Source organism: Heterocephalus glaber, unplaced genomic scaffold (assembly GCF_053883595.1).
Source record: "Heterocephalus glaber isolate CG9 unplaced genomic scaffold, H.glaber_assembly_v1.0 deba00001472, whole genome shotgun sequence".
Lineage (NCBI taxonomy): Eukaryota > Metazoa > Chordata > Mammalia > Rodentia > Bathyergidae > Heterocephalus > Heterocephalus glaber.
In genome coordinates this window covers 12,875,239-12,888,001 of record NW_028258315.1, presented here as the reverse complement: position 1 = coordinate 12,888,001, position 12,763 = coordinate 12,875,239, and the positions used below count along the sequence as shown (strand labels likewise).

General features: G+C 41.0%; 2 protein-coding genes across 13 annotated transcripts in view; both read right to left on the bottom strand.

Annotated features, from left to right (window-relative positions):
* Nucleotides 1-736: 736 nt before the first annotated feature.
* On the bottom strand, nt 737-4,636 carry Nol7 (nucleolar protein 7). The gene is given in 9 exon segments (XM_004847664.4): nt 737-823; nt 825-877; nt 1,058-1,135; nt 1,211-1,329; nt 1,838-1,919; nt 2,164-2,195; nt 3,361-3,419; nt 4,166-4,226; nt 4,309-4,636. Coding segments are annotated over 9 exon segments (783 nt in total). The 5' UTR covers nt 4,584-4,636; the 3' UTR covers nt 737-799.
* A 1,639-nt stretch (nt 4,637-6,275) lies between these two features.
* Nucleotides 6,276-12,763, bottom strand: part of Sirt5 (sirtuin 5) — a 27,154-nt gene continuing 20,666 nt past the window's right edge. For 11 of the 12 annotated variants that reach the window (XM_004847665.4, XM_087181074.1, XM_087181077.1 and 8 more), the window contains one exon: nt 6,289-6,757. In XM_004847665.4, the coding sequence (XP_004847722.1) occupies nt 6,685-6,757 (73 nt within the window). In that variant the 3' untranslated portion in view covers nt 6,289-6,684. Of the gene's footprint in view, nt 6,758-12,763 lie in introns of all 12 variants that reach the window. The other variant, NM_001310253.1, reaches the window with a different exon arrangement.

The window sequence follows — 12,763 nt, the reverse complement described above, 5'->3', positions numbered from 1 at the left end:
CAAATTAAACTCATTCTTTGGTTTGGTAAAGGTATTGATTGTATTTTCTCCATTGAGGCTTGAGTCTTCTCTAAGAGTAACAGATACAGTTGACCCTTGGCTTATAAACTCAGTTTGTTCATGAGGGCTGCTTGTAACTCAAGTTGGTCAATTCAGTTGAAGGATCAAGCTCCTCTACACAGCCTTCATGAAGTCTTTCCTGTTCCAGGCTGATCTCAGTGTCTTTAGAGACACTGGGCCAGGGTTTCTCAACCCCGCACAGGAAAGCGTGTAGTAATAATGTTCCTTCCAGAAAAATCTGTATCTGAGACTGTCTGGAAGTGCAAGCGGCCACTATTCAAGTCATAACTCAAATCTTTGGCCATAAGTTAAAACTATAATGCCAGTTGTAACCGAAGTTGTCTGTGTCAGGTCAGGCTGGTGGTAACTCGAGGGTCCACTGTACTTCTTACCTACATTTAAGATTTTGTACTCTTCCACAACCACTTCTCAGCATCTACACTCCTGTCTTCCCTGCCACACACGGCATCTGGGAGATTAGGAGTTATCCTTACTGAAGTGGGTACGGCCTATGGTTCAGTTAAATGGATGAAAAGGAAAACAATTCCTTTTATACTGCCTTCTTTCAGGACCCCCAAAGATTACAAGGCATCGCTGTACTCCAGAAAGATGAAATGGAGCCAAGTACTTCCCTAGATTTATGGGGTTTGGAAATGATGAGCCTTTTAGAGATTAGTTTTCTAAGTAAAATAATTTTAAATTCTTTACAAAGTACAGATTTTTTTCATGTAGCTTTAATTTACTTCTTAGAAGTTTTCATCCTTTCTGACCATCCATCGCCTTTTAAACCGCTTCGCATTTTGTTTTCTCTGGACTCCTAGAAAAGAAAGTTTTATGGAGTAAGAATATTAAATATTAATTAAAACTAAAAAACCATCAAACTCAATGAAATTCAGTTTCCATGAAATTCTTACTTTATATGAGAAGATACAGTAAAATAAGTAATTATAATTATGAACTAAATTATCAAAGCCAAAAGAATAAAGCTGAATCTCACCCCAAGCATTATTCAAAAACTGGGCTGCAGCCTTTTTCACTGGTGACCTCTTGTTGTCAAGAGACAGGAACTTATTTACTAAAAGAAAACTATCTGTTATTTTTGTTTTGTTTCCAATAAAAGGAATGAGAAAAACAGTCCATTAGGAATTACCAGTAGTTCTCTTGGTTCCCGGACCATACAAGGAATCATGTATGAAAGCTTTGGCTGCTTGCTGCCTCGAATCCCTCAGATCCTGGTCTTTCAGCCTTAGAGCAACGTAGCTTTTCTGGCTGTTGATCAGTACAAAAGGTGACAATAAATGAGGATGACACATGCTTACTTTCATTTGCAGCTTGAAGTTTTTCTCTGGTAGCTGTGGATAGAACCAGGGTCTCACACATGCTAATGAGCAAGTGCTCTGTCACAGAGCTGCATTCCCCAGCCCAGGTTTAGGTTTTTGTAGTGCTGAGGATTGAACTCATGTCCTGAATGTGCTGGCCCAAGGGCTCCACCACTGAGCTACATCCTCAGCCCCTAAATGTGTGCTTTGAAAATAACATTTCTTTTTGCTATCTCATAAACAATAATAAAAAATGGAATTCTCATTCTGTTTATGCACAGTTAATGAATACCAGTTACAAGGCTATTTTGTAAGTAGGCTAACATGTTACTGCAGCATGTAAATGTATAATTATCAAAACATTTTTTTTTTTACAGAGTATCCCATCTGAATTGCAATTATTTGCTGCAACATGTTAAAGGTCACCTATACCTCCCATGTGTGGCGGGGGTCGTTACCTGACAGACTGTACTTTTTGTACTTTAACTTTCTTGGTGTTACTTCCTTTTTCACATTCTTCACTTTTCTTTTGTAAATTCACTAAAAAAATGAGTTTGATTTCTAATTAGCATTTACATAAAAATAAATCAGAAAAAGGAAATCAGAAACATTTACTGGAATTCACTTTAAATATCCACTCCCCGCCAATATGGATGCAGGTTTTACTTGTAAGAAACATGGGGGACAGGCTGAGGCTAAGAAGGACTAGTAACATTTAACTGAAAGTATCTATAAAGGCACTTGACACTAAATGAGAAATTGTTTAAATGAGAACCGTTCATACCTTCTTTCAACTTTCCTGGTGATTTCTTTATGCTAAGGCAAAAATTAAAAACCATTAATTGGAAGGGCAGCAAAGATTACTCAAAATGTTATGCAATTCATGTAGTTTACGAACAATTTGCCACATTTCATTGCCACCATCCTCAATTTTTTACTCTGGTTCATCAGTTTCAGAAAGCAAGTCACTGCCACCAGCTCTCAGTGAACAAACCAGTACTTTAGGATCAGAATACTGTATCTTCTTAGAATTTAAAAGACTTAAGAATGAGTTACGGAACGCAGTATTCAAACTCAAGTAAATGGCAGGCCTGTCTCATACTTGGAGAAAACACAAAAGACTAAGGGACAAGGATGAAGACAAGGTCAGTCTCAAAAGAGACAGATGTCAACTGATAAAGCTGCACACAGGAAAGGCTCAAAGGTGGAAGTGATGGGAGGGGCAAGTGGAACGCAAGAGATGACCCCTGAACTTGGTTTTAAAGGTGAAAGAGAATTTGTCAATCAGGTCTGCTGTAATTTAAAGTATTCAAGATCTGAATAATTCTGAAAACATTCTTTTACTGAAAATTTGAGACCCACTGGCCTAGGTAAAAGGGGGCTAAACTTCTGAACTGAAAGAAGTAAAGAGGTCAGCAGAAAAAAACCCAAATATTTAGAAGACCAAATTCAGTAGGAATTTACCGATTTCCATGTGATACAGCAGGAAGAGGACAACCGTAGCCCCTTGGCTTTAAACATTCAGTGTGTGGCAAAGCTGCTAAATGAAATGGGGAGCACAGGAGGTTGGTGGCAGGTAAGGCAAATGAAAAAGTTGGGTTTTAGAAGCCTGTGGATAAATGCCATTCCACTAAGTGGTAACTTTTTTTTTGGTACTGAGGATCGAACTTGGAACCTTGGGCTTACGAGGCAGGCGGTGGCACCACTGAGCTACATCCCTGGCAGTGGTAACTCTTAAAACACTCATTCTCTGCACTCTAAGCTGCTGTAAGCACAAGTGCTCAAAATATTTAACAGAAAGAACCTATGGGAACGAACAAAAGAAGTGGACCATTGTCCTCCATATTTCAAATACCACGGTGTAGCTGTTTAATTAAGGCTCTGTGTTTTCCTCCATTAAATGGGTTCAAATAAATGTACTAGTCTGTAATTCAAATATGGCTACATGTAAGCAAGAAATACAAGAGGATTCGTTACTTACTCAGTCTGTGAAGCCGTAGTTAACTGCGCTAGAATAGTGTCTGGAAGCAGTTTTCTTTTCTTTGAGAATAAAGACATTTAAAAGTAAGTTAAAAGTGATGTAAAAGGATGCTTGTAATCCCAGCCTGAAATCCTAGTACTTGGGAGGCTGAGGCAAGAGGATCGGTGAGAATTCAAGACCAGCTTCAACTACATATGGCGATCCTATCACAAAAAAACGATGCACATGAAGATGGATCTGGAGTTACTTCTTAAATTACTGCTTTTACAGGACAGTGCATTTTACGCAAATCAATGAATTAAGCTAAACACTGCCCCCGCTATCTCTAGGCTGGGGGTAAGACTGGGCTTACAACTCAGAACCTCTTCCTTATTCTCTGGAAGCCTGAGTGAAAACCGGGGTATCCACAGGTTTCCCGCTCTCAGGTCAGGTTAGGAAGTCAGGGCCCCGTGGCAAGTGTGCCAAGCCTCAGTCAGCAAAGCAGTCAGACCCGTGTTTGTACAACGCTTACCTTTACAGATCATCGTATTTCTCACAGCAACCTAGTTTCAGATCAAATAAACACCCCACTTCTGCGAAGCTTAATGTATCACAGCTTGCTGAGTGTCAAAGCTGGGACCCTAACTCTTGACTCCAAATTCACAGCTCTGCTCTCATTTTCAATGGGTCGACAGCAAGGCGCGCGGGCATCCTTTTTAAACATTCGTGACTTTCCCCCACGAGTGTCCTCGCCCAAAATGCATCAAACATGGGCCTTCTAACCCGGGCCGGGTAGTTTCAAACGGAAGCGCCCCTACCCTCTAACCTTCTGTTCGATGAACAGCTCCTCGCGTCGCTTCCTCTTCTCCTTCAGGAGCGTCTTGTCCCTGGAGGGGGGTGACAGGTCAGCGAAGGAGGCCCGGCGGCTCCGGAGCGGGCGGCTCTCCCCGCCGGCCGCGGGCTCCGAACCTGAGTAGGGTCTCGCGCACTCGCCGCTCCTCTTCTCTCGCTTCCGCCTGGGCGCTGGCGAAAGTCAGCTCCTCCGGAGCCTCATCGTCCAACTCATCGTCCCCTTCCTCGTCTTCCTCCAGAGGCTCCGCGGCCGCGCCGCTGCTGGGCTGCCCGAGCAGCAGGCCGTGCTCCGCCTCCTCCTCCTCCTCCTCCTCCGAGGCCGGCTGGCCCTCGTCTACCATCGCCTCCGCCGACGCGGGGGCTCGGGAAGCGCGTGGCCGGAGCTGCACCATGATTTACGCGGCGCTGGAACGTCTGACCTCTGACCCGGAAGCAGTTGTAAGCAGAACGCGACCTGAACGAGCTAGCGCCACTGGATTTCATCGCCACCTGCAGGTTCGGAAGTCCACGCCACCTGCAGGTTCAGGCGGCGGCGCGTGCGCAGAGGCGCAGGGGCGTGGCCTCGGACGGCGTGGCCTGGCCTCCCCCGCCTGGCCCGCCCAGAGAGCGTTGTCGCGCGGCCCGCAGCCCGGAGAGCTAGCGTCGGGTTCCGCGTGGTCGGTCCAGTTGGTCAGCGTTTGTGGGTTCGGCGCCATCCACCCCACGCTCCGAGTCTCCCAGGAAGAAGCCACCGATGCCCGTCAGCTCTGCTGTCACCCACGAGGGACGGAGCCCGGCCGGAGTCCTTGGCATCAGACGTGTGCCGGCGACCGTGTCTGTTCCTGTGCCCTCCTTGCTGTCCGACTCGGTTATCGCGGACGCTCTGTGGCCTGTGCGGGGTCCTTGTCCCGGCCGGGTCCCCGTGATCTTGAACAGCGACTGCCCTGCCTCGTCGCCAATGCTAAATACTATCTGTGGGAAGAGTGAGTGCCGCCTTATCGAATGGCCCTTGTGTGTGTGTGAGTGTGTGATTCCCCCAAAGTATATTCTCTGTGATACCATCCCCCCCCCATTATATAGTGCTAGATGATCTGTCGTTTCTCTGCACACATCAGGCTGTTTCACACTGTGCACTTGTAAGCGCTGTTGCATCCACTGATGTGCACGCTGCCGTGTAGAGCTCCTATTAACACTTCCAAACCCTCCACTCAGGCTGAGTTCAAGCACCTCAACATTCACCCATCCCACTGCCACTCTGCCAATCTCCAACTGCACTTTTCTCTGAATCTTACTCAAATCTTTAGTACTATAGCACCCACATTACACTAGTTCAACCGTCCTGGGGGCTTCAGGATGACTCCCAGGTCTTGCTTATCATTTATCAAATGAGTCAATAAATACTCCAATAATTCTCATACATATTTTGTATGAAAGATTTAGAAGCAATCCCCACTCTAAAAACAACAAAACTAAATACAAACAGTAATGACAAAACACAAAACAAAACTGCTGGTACTGAAACAAGTCTGTAACTTCTGGGTCATGGTCAGATAGAAACTACAAATCAGAACCGTACCCGGAGTCCCTGGGACAGCATGCTGCTGTCCACCGTCTACACCAGGGCAGTGTTTGTAGTCGACTTGGAGAAGCCCAGGAACGGAGCCTGCAGGAGCCTGCTGAAAGTGCTTGATGGTTCGTATGTTCAAGAGCTGCACTGTGAGCCTTAGAAAGCTTCACCATAGCGCATAAACCTTGACCCACCCACTTAAGTGTGAATCAAGCCCTCAGGGCACCTGGCTGATTCCCCACAGAATATGAACCTCCCTCTTCCCCCCCAAAAAGGGCCTTTGGGTTTATTAAAATGATGGCTTCCAAATGCAGTTCAGAGTTTGACATATCTGGGCTGATCCTTGGGTTATCCACATATCTGCATTGTTCTTTTTTCTCATCCTGGCTTCTGTCTTGTTACTTTTCCCTCCTTTCCTCCCTCCTTCCCTCCCTCCCTTCCTTCCTTCTTGCCTTCCTTCCAAGAGTTCTTGTTGTAAATTACTGTATGTTCTTGGAGGTAAGACAGCCAAACAAAGTAAATACTGATAAAAGGGCCCCAAAAAAGACATCTCTTGGTAACATCTTTATATAATAAATTCCCTACTGTAGACAGTGATCTCATTTTCCATCAACACTTAATACCAGGGTTTTACCCTCCTATCTTTTCCAAAGAGAAAAATACATCAAGATAAGTAATGTTTTAAAGACAATCTCATTACAAATTTTTCCCTCCCAATAAATGGGAGGGAAACACAAATGTAAGACACTTACATTTCAGTTCACACCAAGCGTGCATTAACTTTATATTTCTTCCAAGCCCAATCACTTAGCGATAGTTGGAGTCCAGTCAAGGAATCAGAGGACATTTTTAGATCTTCCAGTATTCAGCTCACAATGGATGGACTATTTCTTCTGTTTGTGGCCTGGTTCTTTGTTATATTGGGTTTTCTTCCTTTCCCAGGATACTTAAATAGTTTCAGTTTCATGACGAGCAAGGGCTTCAGGAAGAGTTGTCCCACAAGGTCCCTGGAAATAAAACCTAAATGGAAGGACCAAATATAGCAGAGTTAGGAGCTGTAAGTTAGTGAAAGGAACACACAACTATATTGAGTTTCAGATTTCTTAGGCAATATCCAAAGTAAAATCCAGATTCTGACAAATTTGGTATCTTCAATTTTGTGCTCCCTTCTGTACTGTCGTCAACTCACTATTGGTGACTAAGGGAGTTTAGAGAAGCAGTTGGTTAGAATTTATATGATATAAATAATTTCCTGGTGTGATGGCCCACTCCGTAATCCCAGCACTTGGGAGCCTGAGGCAGGAGGATCACTGCAAGTTTAAGGCCAGCTTGAAATACATAGTGATATACTGTCTCAAAAATAAATTTTTAATTTAATGGGTATGGAAGGCATGATTTTAAAATGTATTTTGTGATTGAATTGCCAAACTTGTAATGGAAACACACACACACACACACACACAAATACACACACACACACATTTGGACACAAATGGAAAGATATCCCATGTTCATGCATTGGATGAATTAATATTGTTTAAAAGTCCATACTACAATGTAATCTCTATAAAAATTCCAATATCATTTTCCATAGAAAAAGAAAAAAGCAATCCCAAAATTCATAGAACCACAAAAAACCTTGAATAGCCAAGGTGATCATGAACAAAAAGAATAAAGCTGGAAGCACTACCTGGCTTCAAAATAAACTACACATGAATAGTAATGAAAACAGCATGGTGTAGGCATAAAAAAGCATGCATTGGCCAATGGAACCGAATAGAGCCCAGAAATGTATCCACACATCTATGGCCAACTGATTACTGACAAAGGTGCCAACCTTTGGCACAATGGGGAAAAGACAGTCTCTTCAAAAAACAGTGTAAGAGGGCTGGGGCTTTAGCTCAGTGGTTCCGCCACCTGCCTCGAAAGCACAAGGTCCCAAGATCGATCCCTGGTACCAAAAAAAAAAAAAGGGTAGGAAATAGTGAGTATCCACATGTAGAAAAATGAAACTGGACCCTTATTCATTTCATGTACAAAAATCAGTTCAAACTGGATTAGTTACTTAAAACCTACCCCTGAAACTATGAAACTACTAGGGGAAAAAAAGCACATAAGAAAAGCCATATGACATTATTCCGGGCAATGAATTTTTATATTTGACTCCCCAAACACAAGCAACAAAAGAAAAAAATAGATAAAGGGGATTACACTAAAATACAGTGCTTCTGTGTAATAATGAAGCTACAAGCAGAGTGAAGTGACAATCTATAGGTTGGGAGAAAATGCTTGCAAACCACTCATCTGCTAAGAGGTCAATACCATCATTACATAAGGAATTCAAACAACTCTACAGAAAGAAAAGAATCAATTAAATAATGGACATGGGACCTGAATACACATTCCTAAAAGAAGACATCCAAATGGCCACCATGAATATGAAAAAATGCTCAACATCACTAATCATTGGGAAATGCAAATTAAAATCACAATGAGGTATCACCTCACATCTGTCAAAGTAACATTAGAAAGACAAAAGAACAACTGTTGGCAAGGATGTGTAAAAGATGCACTTCCTATCAAAATTCCAATGTCATTTTCATAGCTGTAGGAAAAATCCTAAAAATTTATATAGAACCACACAATAAAAACCCCGAATAGTCAAGGTGATAACTAGCATAAAGAACAAAGCTGGAGGAGTCACTTGTAAATGCCCGTCCATTGTTGGTAGGTATGTAAATAGATAGTAAATAGCAAATATGTAAGCAGTCGTGATGGAAAACTGTACGGGAACTGCTGCAAGATCCAGGAGGTGCCAATTGATAAAGCACATACATGAGGAGACCAGCAAAACATAACCAAAATGTGTTTTGCTTTTCTCTAGGAAAGAATTTGCAGGCAACCATGTTTAAATTTAATTACCTAAGATGAAAGATCCAAGAAACTAGGAAAATAATTGGATTTCACAGCACTATTTTCAGAATACAAAAATAAGGTTAGATATACAATCTTTCTAGGTTTTTGAAATTCATGATTCAGATTGCTCCCTATTTGGGTAGTGATTGTACCACCAGTAAACATGTGACCACAGCTTTTAGTAGAACCAATAAAGAAAAAAATTCACATTTGTGTTTCTGGTAGTTACGAATGATTTGATATATATCATTTAGTATATATATTTAGATGTGTTTTTCCAGGCTCCTCATATCCACATTTTCTTTATCTAAGGTCATAATCCATTCTGTTAGGATTCTGTCATATCCTTAGGAGAGTTTTCCATCCTGATTGGTTAATACTGTTTCTTTACTGATTATGAAACATTAGTTTCCTGAAACTGGTTAATTTTGTCTCATAAATAAGGATGATTGTTTTAGCCTGCTCAGATTGGTACAGATCCCTGAAACCATGATTGGCATATGTTAGATAGCAAATGAGAAGATCTAAGAGGCATATGCTGCTTTGGAGGTAGAGTGGACGTGTGTGTAGAAGCTTTGTCTTAAATATATAGTGTTAGTGTGATGCTATATTATTGAAAAAATAGTAACTTTTCTTTCTATTTTATAAGTTGTATGCATAAACAAAATTTGTAATGTTTTACTTATAAACTGCCTTCAACACATGCTTATCTATTAGTAGTATTTCTCAAAGTATGGTAGTATGTCTTCCAGAATTTCACTATATGCTTACAGTTAATAGTTACTAGCTTGTTAAAATGTTGAATTTCCTGTTGGTTTCTTTTGATTATATGGGTGCATATAGCAAGCCTGAAGGATGTAATCATTTTTTACAGGGTGAAATTTTAGATTTTGTATGAGAACCTATATAGTTTTTTTTGTCCATTATCAGGTTATGGTTTTTGTTTTGTTTTGTTTAACGCTACTTTCAGTTAATACATCATTTGGCCCTACCAAATTTTCAGGGACCAGAAAACTATAAAGTTTGTAGCCAATTAAGTATTAGCTTGGAATTGTTCTGAAGTATTAATTCCTTATACACTACTGTAAGTATAGCTGGCAAGATCTCCAAGCTGAAAGTTCCATGTTAATACTTTTACCCAAAAGAGTTTGTATGTGAATGTTAATAGAAACACATATAAGCAAAATAAAATTTAAGGTGGCCCAAAACATTTGATGCTTAGTCTTTGTAAAAGTTCTTCATGTTCGACTTGTCCCAATTGATGTTAAATGTAGACAGGTCATATTTTTCATTCATTTACCTGAAAGATTAGTTCTACAATTTTATTGAAAATCTTTGCCTAAAATAATTGCTTCTACTTCTGGTTAGCACTGACTAAAATGTGAATAGTGAAATGTCTATCATAAATCTTTGTTTATCTCAACCCATACTATCATAGATTTCTGAGGTAAATACAGTTGATAGCTAGTTGTATTCTACTTGTATCCAGAATACTGTATTAATTAAAAATTTACTATGTTAAAAAAACAAGATCCAGGAGGTGACTCCACTTCTGGGTATTTACATGTCAAGAGGTACACACTCCCGTCTTTTAAGTGCCCCTTTGCATTCACAACAGAAACCCAGATACCTCACACATCCCAAATTTTACAATGGTACCTCAGAGTATAAAATCACAAGGGCCAAATATTGGCACAGACTTGAAAAAACAAATGGTTTCTAAAGGCTGGGAACACATCCTTGGTGCAGTAAGGTGGTTTCCTCCCTGCTTTCAATAAAGACAGAAGTGTCAGCCCACTAAATATTACACAAAATGACTGTGTGTTGTGGCACATTACTTGGCCAACATTTACAATAGGTCCACAGTAGACTTCAACTCAGTTCAAAGACAACACAGTGAGGCCCGGCGATTTAGCTCAGTGGTGCCGCACCTGCCTCGCAAGCACAAGGTCCTGAGTTCGATCTCTGGTACCAAAACCAAAAACAAAACAAAATCAAAAGACAACATAGTGGCTGCAGAGCCCTGGGAACCAGGTGCTCAGAATGCCTTCAACCCAGCTTGTGCTCAGCACAAAACCCATCTCTGCCTCAGCAACGTACAAACCCTTATGTGCCACAGAGCCTTGGGGTTGAGTAACAGAACAGTCAAAACTCTGAGGGTGAAACAAAAACAAAAACAAAAACACTGAGGGTGAAGTCAGAAAATGCCTAGGATTTGCTGTAAAGAATTATCCAAGGCAACCATTCAGGATTCAGAAAATGACAAAATCCAAACTCGAACTAATTAATACCTTGGTGATATCAATACACATCTGTGGGAGGTGAATTCTATGGCTTTGTATCTAAATTAGAACCAAGACAAAGAGTCTAAACAACTTGTGCAAGGCCCGAGGAGCCTTGTGAGATCCAAATTTAAAATGTAGGCAGCATTCCAGATAACCAGTTAAGTAAAAAAATAAATCAGGTTAAAAGTAGCAGGGAATATTTTCCAATTTTCTTTTTTCTCATTAACCTAGAGCAGGGATTGGTAAGGTTTTTCTGTGGAGCGCCTCATAGTGAATATTCTGGGCCTTCACAGACCACACAGTCTCTCTCTGCTGCTGCACACACTGTCACTGGAGTGCAAAAGCAGCCACACACGATAGACGGACATATGGATGAAGGTACCGCTGTCTTCACCAACACTTGGTTTTTGTTTTGTTTTGGTTTTTTTTGGTACCAGGGATCGAACGCAGGTCCTTGTGCTTGCAAGGCAAGGGATGGAACCACTGAGCTAAATCCCCGGCCCTATCACTTGGTATTTTCTTTCCTTTTTTCTTTTTTTTTAATCACAGCCATTCTGGTTATGAAATGGTATCTCATTGTGGTTTTAATTTGCATTTTTAAAAATGGTGAATGTCATTCTAATATACATATTGGGCACATGTATATATTTAGTGAAATGTCTTTTCAAATCTTTTGGCCCACTTTTTAAGCAGATTATCTTTTGAATTGTAAGAATTGTTTATATAATCTAGATACAGATCCCTTATCACATATTAGATTTATAGATCTTCTCTCCAATTCTGTAGGTTGCCTTTTCACCTTATGGATGGAATCTGTTGAAGTACAAGTCTTAATTTTGATAAAGGTCAACTTACCCATTTTTCTTATGCTTCTTATACTTTTGGTATTATATCTAAAATTTTTTAAATTAATCCAAGGTCACAAAGATTTACTCCTATATTCTCTCTTAAGGATTTCATAGTTTTGACTCTTACATTTAGGTCTGTTACCCACCTTGAGTAAATTTTTGTGAATATTGTGATGAAGGCCCTAACTTCCTTCTTCTGCATGTGTATATCCAGCAACATTGTTGAAAAGGCTACCCCACCCCTCCACACCTCTAACCCCACCACACACACTGAATTGTCTTGGCAATCTTCTCAAAAATCAGTTGACCACAGATGACAGGCTTTATTACTGGACTCTCAGTTCTATGTCACTAATTTTATATCTCTGTCCATATGCCAGTACTACATTGCCTTAACTAGAGTAACTCTAATAAGTTTTGAAATTCCAAAGTGTGAGTTCTCCAAATTTCTTTTTTTTGCTTTGGCTATTCTGAGTTCCTTGAATTTCCATATGAATTTTAGGACTACTTTGTCAATTTCTGCAAAAAGGCAGCTGTGATCTTGATAGAGACTGGATTGACCCTATGGATTAGTTTGGGTAGGACTGCCATCATACAAATGATAAGTTGGTCAGATCCAAGTACGTGGGATATATTCCCATCTAATCAGGTCTTTTTTATTTCTTTAAACAATGTTCTAGAGTTTTTTAGAGTATAAGCTTTACACAGGAGACAGTTTTTAAAAGAAGAAGTCTTCTTAGTTCTGATGACTTACTACAGATGAAAAACTGGGCCAAGGACACAGGTTGTAGCTGATTTAAGGGACACGTGGAGAAGACTAGGATCAGAGGTCGGTGTCTCACCTGGTGAGGGTCCTGTCCATGCCTGCGGCACCAGTTTTATCCCCATGGAGACCTAGAGCAGCGGCTGTCATCCTGGTTGTGCGCTAGAACCATGGAAGCTTATAAACGTCATGGTGCTCAGGCCACCCTGGGACC